The sequence below is a fragment of the Pogonomyrmex barbatus genome, unplaced genomic scaffold, assembly GCF_055798465.1.
Source record: "Pogonomyrmex barbatus isolate J1 unplaced genomic scaffold, ASM5579846v1 scaffold13, whole genome shotgun sequence".
Classification (NCBI taxonomy): domain Eukaryota; kingdom Metazoa; phylum Arthropoda; class Insecta; order Hymenoptera; family Formicidae; genus Pogonomyrmex; species Pogonomyrmex barbatus.
In genome coordinates this window covers 3,763,180-3,789,110 of record NW_028297109.1, presented here as the reverse complement: position 1 = coordinate 3,789,110, position 25,931 = coordinate 3,763,180, and the positions used below count along the sequence as shown (strand labels likewise).

The window sequence follows — 25,931 nt, the reverse complement described above, 5'->3', positions numbered from 1 at the left end:
AAGAGACCCGGGATGAAAACCGGACTTGCTCTGGTTGCATTGGTAAAGAATCAGTTGACTGTGCGCAGGTGGAAGACCAGATGGTACGAATTCAGTGAGATAGTGAATGAAGGATCCGAAAGAAGCCATGTTCAATGCTGTCTCCTTCTTCTTGTCGGATATCTATAAAGAGGAATACGGCAAGACGAATGAGAGGACCGAATATCAATTTTGATTTCCTGTCGAGCCGTGTAGTGCCACCGCTTGACCCTTTTCCTACGACGTCCCTACTATACAATAACGGATTGATCTCGAAATGAATGACATATACATCATTCATCCAATGTAAATTAAATTTAAATCTTATTTCAGGAATTGCAGTATTTAAAATAATATTTTCTTTGAGCTGCCAAAGAAATTTATATGCCGACATTTTGCAAAATTTCATTTTATGTCGAATATAATTGTACTGCCTATTATTGAGAAAATATAAAAAGATTTCGGAAAAATTCGTGTATGAGGCTCAAGAATTTTAAAAATATTTTCTAATTAAATTCTTAATTCTTATGTATTTAATAAGAATTTTTTTATAAGAAACAATAATCTCAGAAGATTGTCATTTATTTTAATTTCAACAGAATCTATTTGTAATCTATGTAAAAAATTTCACTATATTTAACTTGAGAATTCTGTTAGTCTGAGAATCACTCTTGTAAAAGTCTCTGATGAGCAGAGAATAGAGCATAAAACTTTCAATAGATACTCGCTTAAATGTTTTAGTTTCCTCTCGATAGCAAAGCTGTCGAGTATCTTCTAGCTATCTTCTTGTAGATAAAAGATAAGATCAGGGTCTAAGTGCATAAAATTCTACATTATCAAAGTGAAGTTAAACAGAAAATAACACAGTAACAATAATTCAGAAAATATAACAAGATCTTAAATTTTATTAAAAAAAAAGATACAAATATATCGTTATCAAATTTTACTTAGAATTCATAAAAAATAATAATACATATCAAAATTTCTAATTTTTTGACATAATAACATATTTCTATTCAAAAATAGATATATTGATTTTTCAACATCAAAAAATCAAACGGTTCTTTATTTCAACTAATTATATTGTTTTTTTCTTAAAAAATTATTAATTTTTGACTTACAATTTCACGGTGTTATTTCAAGTCAATAAGTGAATTAAAGATATACATAATGTTCAAAAGTAGATGATTGTTCATGAATAAGATGCAAGGAACGGTATACCTCCCGCGTAGAGCGATCAGTTTCAATGACGGGTTCACAACGAAGTACTCGATCCCTTCGATTTCTTCTATCCTTACTGCTTGCATATGTCCTGCGGGGACTACCTGTATGAAGGACCTGTATGAAGGAGTGAAATCTTGATAAACCAGTCTTGCTGCAGTCGTTAACGTCTCCAGCCATCAGCGATGTTCACCTGCAGCTTCTTTCGTTCGGTCCATCATTCATGTAGGCTGAACTTGACCCCAAATTCTTTGATCTTGTCTCCCTTCCCAATGAGAAATGATCTCTCCATTTTTCTCAAGACTTTTCATAACGATGAATGCGATGTTATAAAATTTCAGTTATTGTATGAATAATTTCAATGCACTGACAAACCGCATTCCTCAAAAATTAATTCCCAGCTAAGTTTCTACGAAAGTATGTAGATACAACATTTAATTTTGTAATTACTATTTTTTAATTATTAAATTTTTCTTTGCAAAATAATACACTAATTACGTTAGACTTCTCGAAATTAATCTGCATCAAAATCCTACGGAAAGATATAATCTAAAAATTTTACGTTAACTGTTCGCACTTTAAAAAAGAGAAAATTTTTATTTTCAGCAGAAATTTATTTCTCTCTACTTTTCAGGCTAATTATTGCCATTTAATCGAAAACAGCACGAATTGCTGCATTTCTCTTTTTTATCTTTTTTCTGACGATCTATTTTACGTCGAAAACGATTGCGAGAACAATTTTTTTGTTGCCAACATTTTCGGAGGAGCGATGTTCGTTTTAACTCTTCCGCTTGACGAAACACGCGGAACCGAATTCGGATAGGGATGCTGACAATAGGGATGCCGGCGTTAGCAGAGCAATGGTACACGGTGCACGGTGACGCATCCACACGCGGGGAGCTGCATCCCTCCGGCACAACGAGGGGAAAATCGATGCATCCGCGCCGAGCTCCGGTTCAGCTTGAACTCAAGTCAAGAGAGAATGCGAACGCGAATTGAAAGTAACTCCGGGGTTGAGAAAATCGGCACGTTGTCGCGTGTGATTTGCTAGACACAAATCCGCGTTGCAAATTTAGATGGCCCGCAGAGATTTGATCTCGCAGTTAAAACTCATTTAGATTTAAAAATACACACGTTCGAAAGAGAGACACTTGCGGAGAATCGACGTGACGAAACATCGGAAAGTTCAATCGGAAAGTTTACAAAAATAAAGCTCGTATTACAATAAGCAATTATATTCCGCGCTACCATCGATATTTTGATTTTTTACGTAATATTTTTTCTAAATTCTCTTGTAAGTTAAAAGGATCACATTTTTTTAATAATATTGTATATAAAAAAAGAAAGTTATTTAATGTAATATATTAGTGTAATATATTACACAAAAAGAACGATTTTGCTGAAACATCTAAAAATTTAGTCAAATATAAATCTAAAAATAATTTTGTTGGGTCATCGAAATAATTATAGAACGCTTAACCATTATGATAATATCGCGAAAATTTGTTATATTTTGGCAAAACCAATTTGAACGTCCATAATTATTTTCTGCTATGTGATTAGTGATATGTTTATAGAAATTATCTGTAAGTAGGTGATTTAAAATTAAGTATGCAAAAGTGTGCTATATTTTTATCTGATTATAATCACAATTAGCCACCAATTATGCACATTGAATACGTTGGCCCCGATGTTCGTCCGCAGTTTCGCCGCTGCGTTTCGAAACTGGATACTGCGAAGAAATAAACACATGGATTTGCATAGGTACGTTCGCACGTGCATATGCATGGGGTAGACAGATGTTAAATGTCCGACACGTACGCTGTTTTTATAACAGAATATATGTGTCACATTTAAATTAATTTTGCGTTGCGTGACAAATAGCTATCAATAGTATCTGATAAATTGTTCACGGACTCATAAAAACTATTTGAAGAAGCAATCTTTGAAATTAGATACATTTATCAAATTTAATTCAAATTCCCGACAAAATTTTTGTATTGCAATTTTCATAAATAATTCATTAATTGTTGATAATAATTCGATATTAATGAATCTACACGGAAAGAATGGTTTTATTAAAATATTTAAAAATATAATCAGGTATAGATCTGAGGAAAATACTCATCAAAAGGAGAATAAACTTAATTTGTAAATTGATATTTTAACAATTAATTTAAATACATTACATAATTATTATTATTAATATTATTTTAATATAACAATTATTTTTTAGACACTTCAGCAAAACTGTCCTCTCTATATTGTAATAAAAAAAAAATATTTATTGTGCATTGTACGTTAATAAGATGTGATTAACTCAGTGGCTTATCTTTCATGTAGTTTTGCAAAAAGCTTTGATCAGATTTTTATGAATGCAAACACGGCGTATGCGTTAGCTATCTTATCTTATCACTCAATGCTTTCAACGGCATACAATCGCACTATAGCGACGAGAGGATTGTTAATTTTAATAAAATTTCCATAAATAGCAAAATTATGTAGCAATACATCGATCGCAAATGTCCAAATCGTATTCCGCATGGGTGTTGTATAATGAGGTCTAATGCTATTATTGACAAAATTTCATAATAATACGATCATCGAAAATGATACATGTTTGAAACAAAAATTCTACGAGCAATTAAATATCTCCTTCGAATTGCAAATTAAAACTTATAATTTTGCAGATTTTATGTATAATTCCTTCGGGATTCATTTCCTCCATCGACGCGTAACAGCACGATGAATGCATTAGAAGATCGTTCGCGATAAGATAACGTTCTGCCGAGGCAACCTTAGGGCAATCTTTTGGAAAAAAAGAATGCTGCATCATGAAGCGAAGCTCGAGTTAAAAATCGTTTTAGGGTCGTGTGTTTTATACCGGTTTTACATCAGTTAAATGTGCGCGTTGTAATCTTACAAACCTCATACATATATTAGATATTCAGGCACTTTAAAATCCATTTTTATCAAGATTAATTTTAACCTCGGTTTAAGTTTTCCTTTTCTAGTTCTTTTAAAAAGAAGAGAATAAGAGATAAAAAGTAAGTTAAACCGAGATTAAAGTTAATCTACATTTGTAGAAACGGACATAAGTGTAAGAATGATAAAACTAATATTATCGTATCTATTGTCTACGTAATACAAGACTAAAGGAGAAGAATCGTGCTTAAGTAACGTATGCAATTTCACGACAAACTTTGGTCTTCGATTTGTAAGATATCTTCTTATTAGTTATACGCAAATATTCTAATAGGAGTTATTTTGTTAACTTTTTTGCACATTTGTACCTCAAGATAAAAAATCTACTTTGAAAAGATTGGGCTTACACATTAGCTTTTATAATGATAATTCTTTCCATCTGAGTATTAATAGAGCACGGTTTATTATAGCTAAATTCTACGAATAAAGTATCGAATTTTCGTTTCCAAATGCGATTATATGAAAGAATGAGAGCGATCATCTTTTTGAGGATATTTGCTTTCTACACCTCGAAATATTTGACATGAGATATTTCCAAAAGATTATAATGGTATGTACCTGCACTAAAGGTCGGACATTTTTAATTGTATTTTAAATCTTTGCTAAGAATTTCCTCTCTTTTTCTCTCGTTTATCAGATATCACATATATTACTTTGTCCGCATTTCAATATCTAGAACCTCGTGAATTTTTACGTCGAATGCTTCATTGAATATTCCTACAAGAATATTTTCATATTTGCGCTGCTTCAAATCAAATATACGACAATACGGCTTGAAAACATCAACAAAAAGCGCCGTGGCCCCTCGATACTCGGAATTATACCGAGCACGTAATTCTTGGAATTTCCTCGGTCCGCGGTGTTTCCTCGCCGCACCTGTGAGCACGCGCGTGGTGGGGGAAGCCTGTACGGCCGTAGTGGGGGCTCGCGCGACACAGAGGGAGCAGCGGGAGAAGCGCGTGTCTCTCTCGCGCTACTCTGCTTCGCAGTTCAGTCGAAGTTCGGCGCGCGGTCGGTTCGGAGCGTCGAGTCGTGTACTCGTCTTTTCGCGTGCGCGCGCGCGAGTATCAACCCATTTCTTTACCAGTGCATTCTCGCGCGTGCGTTCATACACATCGTACCTCTCACAACACCGTACCTCTCGAGATCGTGATTTGCCTGTTCGTCTGTCCATCCGTCCGTTCGTTTATTCGTACGTCGCGCGGAATTGCGGTCACCGGGTCGAATTTGGAGAAACGGGTCTCGTCGCACGCGTGTCACACGCAGACATACCGGCATCGAAATGCATAAGAAGCTGACCGTGCCGATAGCAGCAGGATCATCGATCGCACCGCGCGTCTTTCTTTCGTAAGGTGGTGGAGCCGGAAGCTGCCCTTGGACTCGGAACCGGCGAAAATGAGGTGAGTAAACCGATCGATATTTACCATTGCCACTGCAATTTACGCCATACGTATATTAAGCAATTAATTCGTCGAGTGTCTCGAAAAGATGATCATGTAATCCTGACCGCGGATTTTCCTTGGAAGTGAGCTTCGATTGTTATTTCGCGACGCGCGATGCTCCAGTTTCGAACTCTCGCGACTATTGATCGTCCCGTAATCCTGGGAGTCGGTCATTCTGAGATAAGCGTGAGTCGTCTGACTTTAAATCAGCGATTTGACCTTTTCGCGACGAGTTTGCCGCGTTTAAAAATTCAATGGCGTCGACGTTTTTCGCGCTTCTTGACTAACTTCACACTGACGCGCGATCGGCGAGCTGTTGTACAATAGCCAAAACGCGGAAAGTTGAATGGCGGAGTATAATTATCGTTAATTAATGTTAAATAATTTGAATTAATTCTTCGAAAGAAATCGACGTGGATCGAGCGGAACGTAAGATCATTGCATCGAGTTGCATCGCGAGATTTCTTCGAATGTTCGAGATACTTCTTGAATATCGGCGTGATCGCGTGATATGGAATCGTCATTAAACATGCAATTGTGCCGCAATAAATATTTTATACGTGTACAATTCGCGAATTTTCATACGACGAGTCGTCCGAATTTTCGAGCAACGACGCAGGAAGATAAATGGAACATTTTCATTAGAATCTCATGTCTGTCGGTTTAAGCATACATGTTGCAGTAGTAGTCGGTGGCCAATTGGTAGCCATTTTGAATATTGATTTAGTTAAATTTGATGTTAATGGCATAGAAGTCCAATAATTGCACAGCATCGGTTTTTGTTTTTAGTAATATATATTACAAGACTTTTAACATGTTAGAAACTATAATGCTAAAATATGTCTAATATTTTTTGTAATTTAAATTATTTAAATTATATTAACAGAGTGAATTTACATATCCGATAAATTTAATTAATGTTTTGACAGAATTTTTCAATAATAAATTGAGAATTTTTCTAAAAATAATTTTTGGAAATATGATGGAGCAATGTCATTAGACGGAAACTCGCACTGATTTAATTAATATGCAATAACTATAAGCCAACTGAACTAGAGGGTACATTAATAATAAAGCGTGATCCGTTTTACTTATACCAGAAATTTGTGCAAGATATATTCTATCTATGAAATAGATTTTCCTACAAAGATCGGTACTAATTTTTAAATAATTTGAAATGTAATTTATTTTCCGGTTGAATATAAATACTCACACGAATATTACTCGCGTTTTGCATTTTCCCAAATTCAATTTAAATTATACAGCAATTTTCCGAGATGCCCATTAATATTCCATGATGCTCTTTTAATATCTGTCCACTGGTAAAATTATTATTTGCGATCGTGTTATTTGCGTTCATGTATCACTCGCTCGCACACCGTGATGCTCATTGTCAACGTGATTTAAACGGCAGAGCAAATAAAATATCGATTTGTCCATTTGTACTTTACCCTTGCGTACGGCTGCGGTTAAGCTCGAAATAGCCTTTGAGCGCAGGTTATGCAATTTCGTGGCAATTGGATGCTCAGCCGCATTGATCGTGATTGCACGCAAACCAATAATCTCAGAAAGCAAATCAAGGTCACTCTAATATCTGCCTAAACGCCATTTCGTGAATCGGAAATCGATGTTTGCATTTCTCTCTACAGAATGCGCAATCGCGTCTGTTAACTTTTCATCGCGTTGAACAAAATTTTGATTCGCTTATTTCATGTTATTCATGTTATTACTAAATTTATATTATATTTTGTATTGTAGAAATACATTTATTATAAATAACATTATTTATTTGCGTAATTTTTATACAAGGATAAAATAATTCTGAGAAATATTCAAAATGTGTTTATATAAGATTTAGTTTTTTAAATTTTCAACTAATAGAAAAATGATTAAAAAAATCAAATTTAAATTCGAATTAAATTCTTTTAGAAGACAACATGCTAAAGATTAAGATAGTTAATTACACATAGTTCTTTTAATATTTATTAATAGTACCTGTTTGTGGAACCTTGTGTGTAGCAAGATGATAGTATCTTTTACGATTAAGTGAGATAAATAAATTAATAGGGCTAATAGCCGGTTTTGAAGTAAGAACATTCCCGTTAATTTCCATTCAAAGAAAAAGGCGATAGGGTTTTTGTAAGCGCGATCAATTTTTCTCGCTAACCGACAAAAATTATCCTCTTGAGATGCTGTCGATTAATTACCGTCTTAATTAAAAGGTCGTGATTTATTATTTGATTTTTAATCATTAGGCTCTGCGCGACGCAACATTCCGAGATCGATTCTCGACGGTCAATTAAAAAACGACATAGAGCGATTTTCTCGATATTCGGGTAGAAGTATATACTGTTATTTAAACTTAGGATTTCGAACAAGAGTTATCGATCAAATTTTCCTTCGCAACGACGACGTGAGGTTCGCTCTCTCGAAGGGTGATAAATTATTCCGCGAGCCCGGAAGCGGGATAAATATTTGTCGAGCGACGTGTTTTATTATTTATGAGATCCTTTGTGAATGGCAAATAGAATCTTCACGACTATGTTGCGTGCTATGCGAGTTTGCGCTCGCATCGTAAAATCGCACTTTCCAAAGCTGCAACGTGAAAAAAAATGAATTGTCGCTCTCGTATAACGTTTGATGTAAATGGTATATTTAACGGTTGCAGGTGGAATGATTGTTATCCGTTATTGAACTTCCATCGACGAAACAATACGCCGTAAAGTATCGGGCAGAATTTATCTTTTGCGAGAAACAATATTATTCCTTATTCACAAATGTCATACAGTATAATTTCCAGCTGTAATATAACGGTTTCTTATATTTTATTGCGTATAGTATAAATTTTTTTATAGTAAAAATTCAATTAATAAATTACACATATATTTTATGTAATAATAAAACATACTCTAATGAAAATTTTAAATTTAATTAATATTTAATATGATTTAATATAACAAGACATTTCTTTTTCGCAAGATATCTATTTTAGTTCATTGATTTTAAGCGCTTGATATTTTTCTGATTTAAGGTGTCCGGTAAATAAGAGTGTGCAGTAACGAGGATGACAAGAAGCTGCTTGAAAACCGCAAAACGTAATCCACCGTGCCGTGACTGAAAGTGATTTCACGAAGCGGTTAAACGACGACGATCTATCTAATCGGTGAGCGTCGATCATCGAGAAATTGATCGATTATCGTGACGTGAGAGACTAAAGACCACGCACGAAAGAAGGAACTCTTGTTCGGCGGGGATCATGGTGTGACTCGTGTGCGCCTGATAGAAAGATCCCTCGGGAAGATCGACGAGGTTATCCAGTGGTTGTGTGATACCGGTGGTGATCGGTTGTGGTGCTGGTGGTGGTGCTTGATACGTAGCTGCGAGCCAGAGGCCCATTGGTGCTTAGGCCTCATCCTCATCGGTTTACTCATGCTGGGAGTGCTGAAGCGGCGCTGGAAGCCATCGAAAAGGTAAATGAACGTATATAATATCGGCTTATTGCCAAGAATATATTTATTATATCACGCTGCATCGAACAAATCCGTGGGTAATTTTTCCATTTCTACCTCAAAAGCGCTATTTTTCGTCGCTATTTTTGGCAGAGATATTAATTATACAATTTCGTTACGCTAAGGTAACAAATATAAAAGGATACAACACTAAAGAATAGAATAAACTTTAAAAAAGAAAACAAATAATTTTTCTTACAATCAGAAATTTTCTGATTATAATTCATTTTCTCGCGAAGAATAACAATATAATTAAATTTGTTCAGAATGTTTTATTATTATTAATTAATACAAGATAATATAGAAGTTTAAAATCAGCTTTTTTTAGAAATGCACTCGAACAAATTTTTTTTTATCATTGACGTTTTTTATCTAAAATAAAAATCTTAGAAATGCAAATTCTCTTGGTTATTTCGTCATAAGCTATTTGAAATTGTTATGTCCCTTTTGCTCATTTCCGGTGGAAGTTAATCAAAACGAGTAATCTGCATTAAAAAATGATGGTTGGAAAATTGCATTGGCCCTACTAGTTGCGCAGAGCTTGATCCTCGCCCCCACTCGCAATGATTTATTTATTTATTTCCCGGAGACAAGGGTTAACCCTGGACCAATTCAGAAATTGCCCTCGGTTAACTTTAGGTTAATTCCCTGGGTCATCGCTCGAGTTCTGCACGTTAATTCTTTGTATGTCGCGGTATAACGAGTGACACTCGACCACGATCGTATTTCACAACGTTGACTTGTACACCGTTGCAACTTTATACGCTTTTTAAAGGGTTCAAAATTATTTTTAACACGGTCACATGTGTCATTTTTTTACAACGAGCGAAACACAAATAAATCATCATTAACCGTTTCTCATCTTATCGCGATTAAAAGTATCTTCACGAGTGATGATGATAAATCAATTTTCTTTCTGCATGATATTATCTGATTAGATTCCTTTGCAATTATATCTTTTTTTAAATTTATTTTTATGATAACTTGCACCCTTAAACGTAATATGAGTTGTTTTTTAGTATAGTTACATATAATGTTTTTTTGTGATATTACATTGTGTGATGAAAATATATTATCATTTTAATATAGCATATCGAATACTGATATATTGACATATTAAAATTAGATAATTTATTAATTTGTTATTCTTAGTACGATACTTGTCGAAACAATTCGAGATATGTAACTATGACGTACGGATAATTGCTCGTCGATATTGGCACGACAAGCGAATCAAACGGCTGTCACACGCTATATCGACAACACATCAACATTGCAATTGACGTTGCCTTTCCGCGAATGCAGGGAGTTAAATCTCCCCTCGAGAGATTAATACATCAATAGCGTCTTAAAAAAGGAAAGCAGCCAACCGCGCCGTTCAATCACCGCGCATCCTTAATGCGCCTAATCCACGCGTGATAAATTATGCTAACGGTTTGTGTCACCGCGTATGCATGAGTGCAACATTATTGACAGTTGGATAAATAATTCTGTGCGATGCATGAAACGACGCATGAAACGACGCGTGTGATTACGCACGGTCGTGCGTTGCATAACTTTACATAATGAGTCTGTCGCGGTCAATTCGAAGGAATTATTATGACACCTGCCGCGGACCGGACCCTTAATTAATGCTCATTTCAAGTTTTCGTCAAATGAAACGTCAATGTGAAGAAAAAAAAAACAACGATAATATCAAGGGCATCGCGTGATAACGCAGCGCGAGAAACTGAGATAAATTTCTTCATGTGTAACGGCGCACATTGCGATTAAGACTTCCGTCTCTCGTTCTTCATCGTATATTATCGACAATACTTCCGTGGACTAAGAGCAATCGCTGTTAATTGATAAACCGGAGGAGATACATCATGGCTTTATTAAACGTCGCTGCAATCTCCGCGGGAGCTCTTTGCTCTCGGTACATCGATGAAGTATCCGCGGATGCACTCAAGTTTTTCTAATTAAATGCAGCTAATTAAATGCAGTCTCGATGTTCTGAAATGTTAAATTGATATCTAAATAATTCACTTCTATTAGAAAATACTCTTAATATATATTATTGAAAAACTAGAAATATCGTGTTGCTGAGATTGCAATTTAGAATTATAAAAGAAATGATAAAATTTATATTTAAATATAACTTGTCTCGGGTTTATAATGATCGGAAAATTGTGCGACTAAATAACATTTTATGGAAATTATTAAAAAATAATAACTTTATTTATATTATATCATGATATTAATAGCAATGTAAAATTGAGCATTGATATGTTGTACTTTAAGATGTTTCTACTTTTAATTTTTCACGATCTTAGCTCTTGCGTAAGTACTACCAACATATATACATAAAGTCATTATCGAGCAACCATCTTCGCCAAGATAGAGTGGAAACACGCGGGGAAAGCAGCGGGTAGCAGGAAATTTATGGCGTCGACCGGGATTAGTTACACGAAGTGCGCTTTTCGAGGCAACTTTTCTGAAGCTCGACGGCAATTAATTTGCGCGCGGTTGCGAGTCCACGTCGGCACGCAGGAATTTACGCGCACGACATTCGCGAATGTGCGCACTGAGAGAGAGAGAGGAAGTTACGCGGCGGTGGCGGCGAGCTAATTTTAGAAGTATCACCGCGACCGATCTTTTCTTCGCGGGAACATAACCGCTTAACCGCTCTGCTAGAATGTAGCAGCGCTCTTATGATCTTGTCCTTTCGTATTCTGCATAAAGAGGATTGTGGAGGAATGCATTTTAAAATTTATTGCGGTCATTCGACGTCGAATATTAGTATGACATAGCAGTTTCTAAAGTAAATGATGTGATTAATTTAAGATGCCTGACGGGAAGTAGTCGGTAATTAACATTTACATGATTCTCTCCTAATGTTGGAAGATTACATATGATATATATATAATTAGAAGAACACATAAGGGAAACCCAAGTATTATTAAGCATTTATATCAATTACTATAAAAATATTTTTTGTCATATCAGTAATATTTTTAATGAATTTGAAGTACTCTTTTTCTTAACGAAACGAAATTTTATAATATTACCTGATATGCTTTTTAATTTTCAACATTAAAATTTTTAATTTTTATTCTGAAAAATTTGTGTCACTTATATTTTTAAAACATTTTTTTACATGTTTTATAATTCTTTTCTAAGAGGAAAGTATGCGCCTCTTTATGAAAATGCTGCACTAACTTCTTTTATGTAATTTCTGTGAAATGTTTCTTGCAAATTTTCTTGCAAATTTTATTTATGGTACGGTAAACATTTCATACTATGCATGGACTAAAAATTGATTTTAAATTGCACTGGGCTTGCTAATAATACCGATTAGCAAACAGTTAAATGCATTTTCAACAAACAGGCTTTCTACTGTCAAATTACGCGGAATGCTTGGAAAATAGAAGCCGAAGCATAGAAAGTCCCGAGTGCTAATGAAATTACGTACGTTTGTCGGATGCTCGAGGGGACCATTAGCACTTAAGATTTTACCGGAGTAGTCACATATGCGGTATAAATCGAGACTGGTTTAGACGCGGGACCGATACTCGAATAGGCAGCAAATAAAGTGGAAAACCGCGCATTTTCAAATGATTTAACTCTTCACCATCTTATATTGAGATATCGACAGTATAGTGAAATAGTGAAATCATATCGATATTTTTGCAAACATTCAATGTTAGAAATTCAAACTGACATAAAGTTAATTGAGTCTGATTATTGTTACATAAGCATCTTGCATAAACATTATCTTTATATACATGTATTTATTCGTATCAAAGAAAATTCGATATGTCAATATAAAATACATCGGAAAAGTTTGATAGATCGAAATTCTATTTCAATTTCGATTTTTGTAACTATCTCTTTTTGCTTTGTAAAATATTATGAACAATCTTGATAACATCAAATTAAAATACTTAGCATCGATTTATTTTACTCAATTCTCTTAGACCAAGAGTTGGCAAAAGATTGACAAGATTTACTTTTCTTTCATTGTCGCTTTGTAACTTCGTTCCATGTTCGTTCGCAGTTTGACACATGTTTATACAGCGAGTCGACGTTCGTTCGGGCTTGTGAAAATTGTGTATGTTCGAGCTGAGTTTTTGTTTTTGAACCACGCACGCATCCAAATGCATTGGTTTATCTATCAAGTGCGTATGTTGAACTACAGGGAGTCTGTTAAAATTTGCGGCATTTTATACGAATAATTAGTACTAAAAATTTGTTTATTTTTAACATTCGATTTTTTCAACACATTAATCGATAATATAAGTTTAAAAAAAGATAAAAACCTAGTTAAAAATACTGTATTTTTAATCTGAAGTTTAATATTCATGAAAATTTATATAAAGAAAGAAATCAGTAGGCACTTTTATTTTGCATTTTTCTATATATTCTATATTCTATATTCTTGAATTATCATGTATTTAAATTAATTATTTTTTAAAATTATTCTTTGGAATTATTCTCTCTTCAGAAATATAATGTATTAGCATTTTTGAGGGGCAATGACAGAACCAGGTGATGCTCAAGGGTCAATGCTCTTCCTGAAAATAGGTGAAGTGGCTTTTTTTTTCATCAAAATGCACTGAATATGGCGAAACTTATAAAATTATCTAACACGCTGACAATTATTGGAAAATATTTAATTTATAATGCTATATAACATTATATTTCTAATTATATCATGAAATATAATAACAGAAGGATAAAAGATTGAATTTTTAATTATTTTATTAATTGCTTATATATAATTAACTATTATTAATAATATAAAAGTAATATATAATAAAGAGGAAACTTACTTCCCATTATGCAAAAACATTTTGGATTTTAGTATTAATGTTATAATTCTTGTTTTAATTCTTGTTTTAATCAATATCGAACTATTAAATCTGTGTAATCCATTTAGACTTAATAGGAATAGCGCTATTAATAATTTCAATTAAGGTAAACAGCAGGCTGGCTATGACAAGTGGTACATTAATCTAGTCAACAATTAACACACTTAGCTCAATGCGATTCTGTAATTAAACTTCTATCAATTCCGAATCAACTCATTGATTTACGTTCTCCAGACCAGCGCGAAATTAGTAATTACGCTCTCGAGAATGAACGATGTGTAAGTACATGTTTTAGAAACATTTGCGAAACGCGTTCGCGCGCGCTAACTTCAAGCTAATTGATCATCGCACGATCAAAGGTTCTATCTGAAGGGATATTTTTTCTTTTTCGTATCACTCACGTTTAAATTGTAATTATTTGTATAATAATTACTCTGTATGAATAGAGATTCGATGTAAAAAATTTATTCTCCTTCCGTCACGCTGAAAAATAACGCGAAGAAAATTTATTAAAAAACTAACAGCGCAAAAATTAATCTTTGCAGACTTTTGATTTAATTTTATTATTTACTAAATTCATTGAATTTTCTATTTTATATTTATTTGTTGTATTCCATATTTAGAATTTATATGTACCTTGATTTCGAATTTTCTGGCAGAGAGAGAACAAATTTTCTCAATTAGTTTCTCGAATGAAAACGAAGCTACGATTGCGGCACGAAACACGAGGACGACGAAAATTGCAGAGTTGACCGACTACGAGAATAGTTTTTGGCGTACGATAGAGGGTGGGTATATAGGTTGTAGGAAAATGTAAATCACGAGAGAGGGAGATGTACCGAACGGACGATGCCTCGACGAGCCGTTCATCTATCGCTCTTTCTTGTCGGAAATTTCTAGAGATGTGTAGTATGCTCGCGATGACATGGCCATAGTAAACGAATTTGATGGCATAAACGCCTGCAAAATAGCACGGCTATTAAAGTGAATGTCGCGTTGCAAATATGAAAAAAATTGATTTTTTAAACGTCTTCGTAATCGCTCTTTAAACGGTCATTTTGACGAAAATATATTTTCTGAAATTCATTTCTTGTGATTAAACGTACAATTATATTTTTGTATCACATAAGCTTCATTCCAACTGCAAGTTAGATCTTTTTTAATGCTTACAATTAAGTAAAAATTTGTTTAACATAAATAATTAAATATTTAAACTTTTTTGAACAAATTTATGTTGTTAATATTAATTAGATTGTTTTATTTATTTAACGTTAATAAATCTCGATAGTTAAAATGATTTCATTCTCTCAGATATATTTTTATGTTTGCATAGTTTCTCGTGCATAAAGAATTCGAGATTTTTTAAAAATGTGAACATGGCAGAATGACATTGTCGAATTTGCGGTTTCATCGGGATGAAATGAACCGATGTCGTTGAGGTGGAATTCACGACTCGCGTGGGCGTTATGCGCCGGCTAATCCGCTAATTGGAGAACGCAGAAACGCGCGGAGCAAATTGGGCTAATACAGAGCAAACAGCATGACGACGCCTATAAATACCGGCATTGCGCGGGTGCACCTTCGACGGTTTCTCCCAACCAGCCAGTTTACGCGCAGAATGTTCCGTCGACGGGATTTATGGCGCCGATTACTGACGGCTAATGAATACGAGCGACGACCCGTTTAGAACTTTTTGATTGAACCATGAATCCGTGAGCACGTGAGATTTACGAGTTCGTCGTCCCTCTATGAGATGCACTCCATCGTATAAATTTGTTAGCGTGACTCAATCTAGTAGCAATTAATAGACGATTATCCCGCGTTATATTATTTTATATAGGAAATTCTTTGAGGGAAAATGTTGAGAATGTTTCGTGAATATTACTGCAACTTGCATGTCAATTGCGCGAGTGAGTAACCCTCGAATGTTACTCGTTGCGTGACGAGGGTAACAATGATGAATCATTCGCATTTCGTACGCCACACATAATGGTGACACGCAACGTCTTCATTGCAATTTGTCATTCTGACAATTCTTGCATTGTTAAAAACCATCTCTAATTTTTTTCTATCGCAAAAAACGTTCAAGTGTATAAATTCGGCCTTTTTTTTTTACGGAAATGCGAATTGCACTTGTTCGGAAACATCTCTATACTCTCGTTTGAAGATTCGGAGATTAGGGGTGATACGTTTGAAAATACCACCGTATATATAACGACTCGAGGGGTCTCGAGTGCTTGAGGGTGCCTGGCAGAGATCCGTTGTCTCTCACCCTCGAGATACCGGGTGGCATACAGGCGTACTCCTATAAAAAGTTCTTAACGACCTTTCTAAATGCATTCGGTGCCTCGTCGTCACCGTCGTACGACAAAGGTATCCATTAGACCAGCGTTTCGTCGCTACAAAGGCGACTCGATGCGTCGGGTGAATGTTCTCTAATAGACAATAAGTAATTTTTTATTACTTCATCATTTTTTATAATCTAGTGAATTGCCAAAATCAAGTTATTTCTGATATTAATTTTTATCGAAATCGGTTGATTTCTACTGTCGATAAGGTGTAAAAAATTATCGAGATATTTATTACATCTAGTTTTTTTACTTTTTGCGAAGAGTTAATAAATAATTTCTTAATTACGAGATGTTTAAATGATTTGTTTAATCGTTTTTATGAAATTCTTGCGGTTGTAAATTATATCGTAAAAATAATTAATTTAGTTTGATAAACCAGAACGCACTTAGATTAAATGAGGAATTAAGTATTAGAAATAGAGTTTTATATATATAGCGCGGTGAAATACGGAATTAGATATTTGATTTTGATATAAAAAACATTAATTATCTCCTTTCGTCCATACAAAATTAGTGTTCAATTCAACGTGGGTAAATTCGAGTGTTCTCTCATCGCGTCGGGCAGATGAAAGATCGACCGGCTCTCCGTGCACGTTGAAAAAGGTAATGACTTGTTTCGAACAGATCGACGATTGCGACACGACGGAGATGGCGAAGAGAGAGGGAGAGAAAGAAGGAGTAGCGACATGCTTGCTCATTCTCAAACTCTCGCCATTCAGACCACAAGAAGTGTCGCAATCGATTACGCGCGTTTCATTCATGAAAATGTGGCACACCTTTCGAATATCCTTTGCACATAAATGGAATTTTGGGAGAAGTGATACAAACCATTGGAGAAGAATTGTTCAGTCATATTTTCATAATCATTTTGAAGCTTTAATTATATTTTCAGTATTTGTTATTCACAATTATTCCTTCTAATAAAACGAAATTATTATTTAAATATTTGAAACTGAGTAATTGCAAGTAAATATATTTAGTATTGAATTAATAGATATTTGGATTTATTGATTGATTCATAGAATAAAAATAATGAAAATCTATGACAAATTTTCTTCATAGATTTAATTCAATAAAGTTTAAAATTCAATAAAGCGAGAGTTCCATATTTAAAGTAAATATAATTTCATCGGTCATGAAATAATATGTAAGAAAATATGATATATATTTGGACAAGGGATTTGAAAATTCGGTTATATATCGAAACAAGCGAAATCGTGCAAAATTTCGCGGGCAATTCTATTCGCGGTTCATGCGCGTTATCGATGAAACAAAGGCGCCTATTCTCATTGACCTTTTGATTCGACCCACGACTGGCACGACGCGGTTCCGCGATTCGTGCCAACAGTGGAGGAAAGGTGAAAAGATCAAGCATAAGTTCATCCGCGTCTAAAGGCGGCAGGACACAATCGTCGGTGTCGCGCGACACGAGAATGCAAATTCTGTCGGACCATTTATTTTCGAGCACCACACACTGCGTTTTGCATGCGAGTGTATACGTGTGAGATAAGTATTTAAATTTTCTCCGTATTTGAATACCCTGATAAGAAGAAAAGTAATTTGGACGAAATTGAAGAACACAATTTATGTGAGAATATTCTATATATACGTTTAAAAAAGATTTCTTTAAAAATTCTCTAGCATTTTATTATTAACGAATAATTTTTTGCGTGCATGAAATCTATTAAATTTGTATAAATTCTGTAATAATTTTTGCAATTTTTGTATTTTATCGTATTTCAGCAGTTGTTTTATTTATTATTTTATAAAATAGTGAAATTATAATTTGTTGACGCGATAATCACATGATAATTTATAACTAGATCTATAATAAACCATTACTGAATAATGAAACTAATTCATGCGGAAATTTGTCACACGTTTCTTCGTCATTTCCGGGACTTTCCAGGTCAGCAGGCATCTCTTCCGTTTTCCTGCGTAAGTTCATAAACATGTTTTCTTTCGTTCATCGGAGTAATTGCACGTCTCGCTGAAGTATCCAGCAGACGCACGGACATCGCGGTCGTTTCTTTCCGGTATGAGCAAGCTGCTAGATATTCCCCGGGAAACGCATGGGAGAACAGTATGTGCACGCTTGGCTGCATCTGCATGCCCGCTCGTTTCCACTGTCTGTATTTTTCTCGCGGCGGAACTAACAACCCTTAAATGACTCGTTCGAACCCTCTCACAGCAGTGTTTCTCCAATTGAGCCACGCGAAAAAAATCTGAGATTTACGCAATCCAATTTTATTTTATTTATATATATATTTTCTTTCTCCTCTTTTTCTGAGCCAGAAAAAGGGAAAAAAGGGAAAAAAAACAGATTTATTTTCTTCTATTCTATACTCTTACCTTTTATATTAATTAAATGTAATTTTATTTATAAAATTTTGTATTATTGTTATTTATGATACAGATATTCAAAATTATTTATATTTTAATTAAACTTAATCGGAAGTGAAACATTTGATTACACGAAAGATTATTATTTAATGCTTATTAAAATAGATACATATTTGTAAAATGTACAACGGTCTAGAATATTTTTTATATTATATTAATATTAATAACGAAGTTAATGTTAACATAGAGATACGTTTATAACTTTTTATGGATAAAAAAGAAATAAATAATAAGAAAAGAAATAAATAATGTGAAAATGCTTGATGAAACATATTTGAGAAACACTGCTCTACAACGCTATACAAAACCCTCGCCCGAGGGTGCTGTGAAATTACATGTTGCGCCGGAAAATTGAGCTGAACGTAGGGAAACGACTTAGGCCGGCGGATCGTCGTCGGCTTGATATAACGTGTGATGATGATCGCGACTTGTGTAATCACACAATATCTCTGATCTGTTCTCTGCTTCGCGATGCAAGAAAATTCGACGCGCTTGCGTAACACAAGCCAATTCACTCATTCGCAACATAAAGTATCTCGTTCATATGAGACGATTGTTTGTACAACAGATACCCCGAGGTTGTTTTTGAGAATGGTTTTTTTTTTTAACGATTCAATCCCCTCGGTTTTTTAAACAGTGCACCGTAATTGGAAGAACATGATATACGCATATGTATCATAACAGAATGTTACGATAATGAAACGCTATAATTTTTAAAACAGAACCTCAGACAAACACAGCGGGAAAATATCATGTAGGAGAAAAGGATCTATTGTAAAATATTAATATCACAAATTCAAAAAAGCGAGTTCGTAAAACTCCGGAAAATAAGAATTGGATATATTTTTTGAAAAAATGATTTGATATAATTCTGTAATTACGAATATATGTCTCGTACGTATGATTATTTTATTGACTTTCACTTTTTACTTTCCTTTGAGACTTTCTTTTTCTTGGTAAGAGCGACATGTTATATCGTAGCGTTATTTAAAGTTTCGTGTCGTTTAGGATTACGTGAAACCACAATGTGTCTCATAAAACGACGACTCGTATTTCCGTTCAAAGATACGTCTGGTTCTCAGGTTGTCTCCCATCGAACCCGAGTGGCGTTTTAAAGCCCATTCTACCGGAAGTGGTCGGACATCGAAACCACTTCCGAGTGGCGGTGACAATCGCCTCTGAGAGTAGTCTTCCCTGCATTTTAAGAGCAGTCTGCCGATGAAAATTGAATGGGGAACTATAGGGGCAGGATATCGATTTCTGCTTATTGAGCTCTTCTAAGTTTATTTTAATCCTGAGAAAACTTTGTGCTTCTAATACTACTCCGTACTCGTAAATGTACTCGTCCTCCTTTTTACATCGATCGGTGTCAATATTAAAAGTAAAAGTTTGAAAGATAGATTAAATGATTTCAAATTTAGATTGTTTTGGATTTAAAAATAAAAGTTTGTATATGAATTCACACATATATGTATTTATAAAGCATTAAAATTATAATATTTATGAATTCTTGTTATCGTATAAATTATTTTTAATTTTAAAAATATAATCAAAATTCTTTTATCTTTATTGATTTTCAGCCCAAGCAGCATTTTCATATCTTGCATTTCAACGATGACCAATTAAATATGTAATATTAAAAATTCAAAAGTTAGCAGACGTATGTTCAATTTCTCTTTGCAATACCGTCGTAATGCAAGTAACAGTCTACTTTCGCGGCATTACCTGCCGTAAATGCTGCATCGACGATATCGCCGTACATTTGTACTCCACATGAGATTTGATCCGGTTATGCGAATCCGCGTATCACGGATCTGGAACACTAATTCAGGGCTCTTTAAATGCCACTCGGCGCCCCGTATAAACTTTGCTATGTTTGGTACATCACTATTAACTGCCATGCAATATATCCTCATCGTGAAGTTATAGACGATATTTTATGAATGGCGCGATAAATCTCACATGTACTGGGATGTACGTGTGCCGGCATTAAATGCACGCTTAATGCTCAAAGCGATTTATTACGAGGTTATTATGCCGCATTGACCCGTTCCTCATCGCGGTACAATAACTGTTCCACAGGGGAAAAAAAACAATCGACCGGCGATGTGCTTTCCCTCTCTGCAGAGAAAGAGGGAACTTTCCCCGAGATTGTTATCTTAGGGATGTCCCTTGACGCAGTTATAATCCTCCTTGGGTTTTTGTGATATTTGAACGACAATCCAACCGGATTTTGTATCTTGTATTTTGTTATAAATTGAGATAAGTGAAAATTTGTCACGAGATAGTAAAGTAAGTTTTGAATTTCACCAAAAATTTATTTCGTTTACAAATTTTGCAAATAAATTTGTAGAAATTTTGAAATTGTTATAAGTAATTGTTAAATATAATTGTTTTAAGTATTTTTTTTTGTTAAGCTTTAAATTATATAAAAAGTTGTAAGATTACATATAACTTGAATTCATATGGAGGATATTCCGCATTCTAGATTAAAAGAGTGAAATAAAAAATGGAATATGATGTAATGGAAATTGTCACGATTCACTGAGCGAATAATCTATGTCAGACCTTTTCACGAGAAGCAAACAAGTTCTTTTGGTAAAAATAATCTTGGCATTTTACCGCAACGAAAAAGGACATATTCCATATTTGTTTCTTTAATCTTATGCATTTAAAATTAACGATAATAATCATTAGCGATATTATAATTGTTGTCTTTTAATGAGTTCACATTTGTAATATTTCTGTATTTTAATTAACCTTTGACATTGTCAAATGAAAATGTTTGAAATTATTCGTTATATGAATATTACAGAACTTTTAAGAATTATTATGTGTATTTATATATTTGATATCATTATTCGATAATTATGAAATTGCAAATAAGAACATTGATAAAAATGATAAAAGAAATGCTAAATTTTTTTTGTCTTTTTTCTAATAATAGTAATTTTCGTATCTATCTTTTATTTAATAAGGAAAAATTTTAAATAATTTAATGAGCTTATAAAGGAATACTGCAGGAAAATTTCATATCTTTTCGAAATTTCTCTTTGATAATTTTCCGTGATTAAAATAGCAGTCCCACGCGATGTGTAATGATCGTGTACAGTGTAACGAGGGTCAATGCAATTCAGCTTCGTTTGTCGTAATTAATTCATTTTATAATTAATTAATCTACGAATCTCTTCAGATAAAATGAGAGGTCGTAAATCCTGATTGTGCCAATTAATAGTGGCGAGATCGATATATTTGCGTACTTGATTTGTTATATAATATCATGAATATGCTTATTCGTAAATCTCGTCGTGTCGATTGTCCGATTGTGATGTTTAATTGGCAGTTTTAAGCAAGCGAGACAAAATGGACGTTCGTCCTAGATTTAGCTTGATTATCTTTAAATGCTCCGATTATCTATCAATCGGGCCTTCTCATCATCAACAGTTTGACGATCTCGAATCGTTATGCGCTCTCTCTTATTACACACAATGCTGCACGCATTGTGTGCGTCGCGAGATGAAAACCGCCCTTTTCAACGATGCATCTTACCGAGCAAGCGAGAGAGATAAAAGAAAACAGTTATTTGACCTGCAATTTTTATCTGTGCATCGTGATATTTTTCCGTTTGACCAGTCACGTTAATACTACTCGATCAGAGCGTCTAAGAAAAAGAGCACCCTCCGTGCCAATTTTGTTCTGTGAAATATGGTGAACTATGTTATTGATTTTCAGAGAGTTTGCTCGTAAAAGTAGAAAATTGTATGTCATATAAAATTTTCTATCTTCGAGAAAATACTTGAGAGAAGATATATAAAATTTTTTCCAATCTCTTATTTACAGATTAGTTATCTACAAAATATTGAGAGTTTGCAGGATAGATTTTTAAATTTAATTATCAAATAGTTAAAAACATCCAATATTCATTGTGTTTAAAAAATTGAAATTTAGTGGGTAAAAAATTAATGACGAATAATAACGAATAAAATAACGAATGATATTATTTTTAATATCTGCTTGCATATAATCTGCTATATGAAATAAATTAAGGCGGGATCGATTATTTGATGGTTCTTTAATAAATTTATTTAAGCATTTATATTAAAATCTGTAATTACGTCAGCAACTAGTTTAATTATATCGTACTGGGCAGAAGATTTAAAAGCTAAAATCAAAATATGTCATATAATTTATATTAAAATTATATTACATAACATGCTGGTCGACCTAAAAATTAAAATCTCATTTCCAGGATTTTAATCTTTAGTGATTTTGAAAGCTCGCCGTCATTCAATACCATTTATATTAAAATTCGATGCTATTATGCCCCTGCTGTATCGACGACCTAAAAATTATGATCTCATTTCCGAGCTCTTGAAATCGGTGTTGCCATTATCATCGTTATCGTATATATCGCGGAATATATCAAGTACTTCAGATCGATGAATCCCGGTATGATGAAAACCGCTCGCGCAAAATTCGATTTTGTTAGACACTCAAATCTGCCCCTGAATTATTCGAGTACGAGCGTAATATCGTAAATGGGGATTGGACTCTTTTGTCGGAGTGGTATTGTCGCGAGTCAATAGCTCTCTTCTCGAAGGAGAGCGGATTGATTCGGATACGAGGGGGAGGGCGAAATAGTTTGTCGTTCTCGTATTTGCCATTTTCCGAATGGACGAAGGTACGAGCGGAGAGGTCGCCGAACTCGCCTGCCATATGCGATGAGCGTGCAAACCGTGTTCTCGCCTCGGCACGCAGGATAAACACTCTCGTACCTGTCGGGGCCGCTGCCGTTTGTACAGGGTGTCCAAGCAATCGTGCGCTTTCTCTCATTGACAGACGTAACTGATATAATCCTCCCACGATCCGCGATAAGGACAAGTCAAGCTTTGAATAGTTTTCTTTAAACTCACTTTGCATTAAGCATTAAAAAAAATGTTACATGCAACATGTTTTTAGATGTGATAATGATTGTTGTATAATTATTTGACCCTTATATTGGATTTTTACTTTGAGAAAAGATTATTTGTTACGTTTAATGCAATATTTAATAATGAAACTGGAGAAAAACTAAACTAACTTAAAAATTAAACTAATGTAAAAGGAAAAATATTCCGTCGAAACATAGCGATGGTTGGCAAAATTTTCAAATTTGCTAAGAGATAAAAATTGAAAAAAAGTGCGCTACTTCTAGGTTACTCATCAAATAAATAAATAATTTCCTTTCGTACCTTATTGAACTTTTGTTGAACTTTCTGTGAACGATCTGTTATCCTCGACGAAAAAATCGACGTAATAATGAATGTATCGAAAGAAATGTTAAATATAAAATAAGTAAAAATTTTTACTTGTATTCACATCAGAGAATTTGATACCATAATTTTGCATTTCTACAAATAATTGTAATATTAGTTTCATAATAATTACATCATTATTTCGTGAAATCATGTATTAATTTGTATCGAAATCGAATTTCTATCGAATGCATTGGCAATCGCTTAGAAATAATTTAATTAATCTAATAAATCACGGATGTTTCTCTCGGATGAGAGAACAAATATCCTGTTGTAGTATCTATATTATTCAGAAAATTGTGTGCAGTATGCATAAAGTCCAAAGTGAGTTTATAGCAGTTCATTAATATTTAAAAATGGCGAAGCGAGTTTGACTTCCACTGAAACGCGAAACCGTATTTCTTTTATGAGATTCTGTGTAAACATAAGAGCGGAAGAGGATTTCGTAAATTTCGTAAAAAGAATATACGCTGTACTTGCAAGAGAAGCTGCTTTAATTATTCGAGTCTGACGGTAGTAGTTAAACAAATTTCTGGAAGGTAAATTAAACTCAGAAAAATACGTAACATATCTCGTTATGTTTCGTGGAATCATAAGAGAATTTACATTTGTACAGAGAGATATTTATGTGTACAATACGATTTTTCTCATTTTTTACAAGGTTATATTTATTAAAAGAAACGCGAGAATATTATTAGACATGTTTAAAAGTACATTAATGAAAATCAATGCAATTGAAATTATTCATAAAATTAATTAAAATTAAAATATTTGCACAACAAATTTTAATTTATTATTTCTATTATATATTCAAAATCAAGTTCAGTTTTTGTGGTTAATCAAGGTTTTCATATAAATAAGACGTTACTTAGTCGTTGGTCTTCCAAGTTAATTATAGTTCGGTGAATTCTGTTAGGGTGCACAAAGGGCTGCCGCATCCTTTGTCTTTTCATATGAGGAGAAGAAAATTTATTTAGGAGCATTCTCTTATTCTTGATTATAAAATAATATATCAAATATAAATTATACATTGATTATATTAAATATAAAAAATATATAATAGCAATATAAATTTTTTATACAGGTGTATAGTATCATAAAAAATGAATAAAAATAACGTTTTTAACTTACAACAAAATTCAGAAAAACTTAAGAAGAAATAATGTTAAAATGATGTTTTGGTGATGTTAAAAGATATGAGAGGAAAAATCGAACATTTAACACTTTAACGGTACAATATTTTTCAAGAGTTAATTCAGATTTTTGAATATTTACATAACTTTGCAAAAAAATACCTCCGGGCTCTTTATGCAATCTCTTAAGAAAAACCGGTATATATGGTCGGTGCTTGGAATTTTCCAGAGCACGCGCACGTCCGCGGGACCACCCGTGACCGAGTCTGAATGTCGCCGGGTGGAGGTTTATTGATTGGGCTAACTCTCGGGTGCCCCACCCGTTGTACCGCCACCCGCGAATATAGTACAGCTGCTCGCCCTCGGCATTACTGACCTACTACCACATAGCGGCCCTTACCGGAGAGCTTAAGGTTTGCTCTCAAAGTGGAATTTCGCAGAGAGATGGACGATCGTCGTCTCTGTCGAATCTTTCGCCCGGCAGCAGGTCGAAATTTAGTTTGAATTTGAATTCTCTACACGGAGAATTAATTAGCAATCCAACTCGGTTGATTCATCTCGTTCCCTTTCCTGTTGAAATGTATTATTTTTTGGTGAAACGAGGAGAATTGTAGAACGAAATTATACAGTAGTAACATAGATATCTCTCTGTAATGAAGTTTAAACTCTCTTTGAATGTTGATTATTAATTAGCTGCTGACTATTTGTATTTGCTTTTTATT

At 34.0% G+C, this 25,931-nt stretch overlaps 1 protein-coding gene across 4 annotated transcripts in view; it reads left to right on the top strand.

Annotated features, from left to right (window-relative positions):
* The first annotated feature begins 5,203 nt into the window (after positions 1–5,203).
* The window catches only part of LOC105422023 (uncharacterized), a 191,317-nt gene continuing 170,589 nt past the window's right edge, over positions 5,204–25,931 (top strand). For all 4 annotated transcript variants that reach the window (XM_011631234.2, XM_011631233.2, XM_011631236.2 and 1 more), the window contains exons 1-2: positions 5,204–5,624; positions 8,698–9,136. In XM_011631234.2, the coding sequence (XP_011629536.2) occupies positions 9,096–9,136 (41 nt within the window). In that variant the 5' untranslated portion in view covers positions 5,204–5,624; positions 8,698–9,095. The remainder of the gene's footprint in view (positions 5,625–8,697; positions 9,137–25,931) is intronic.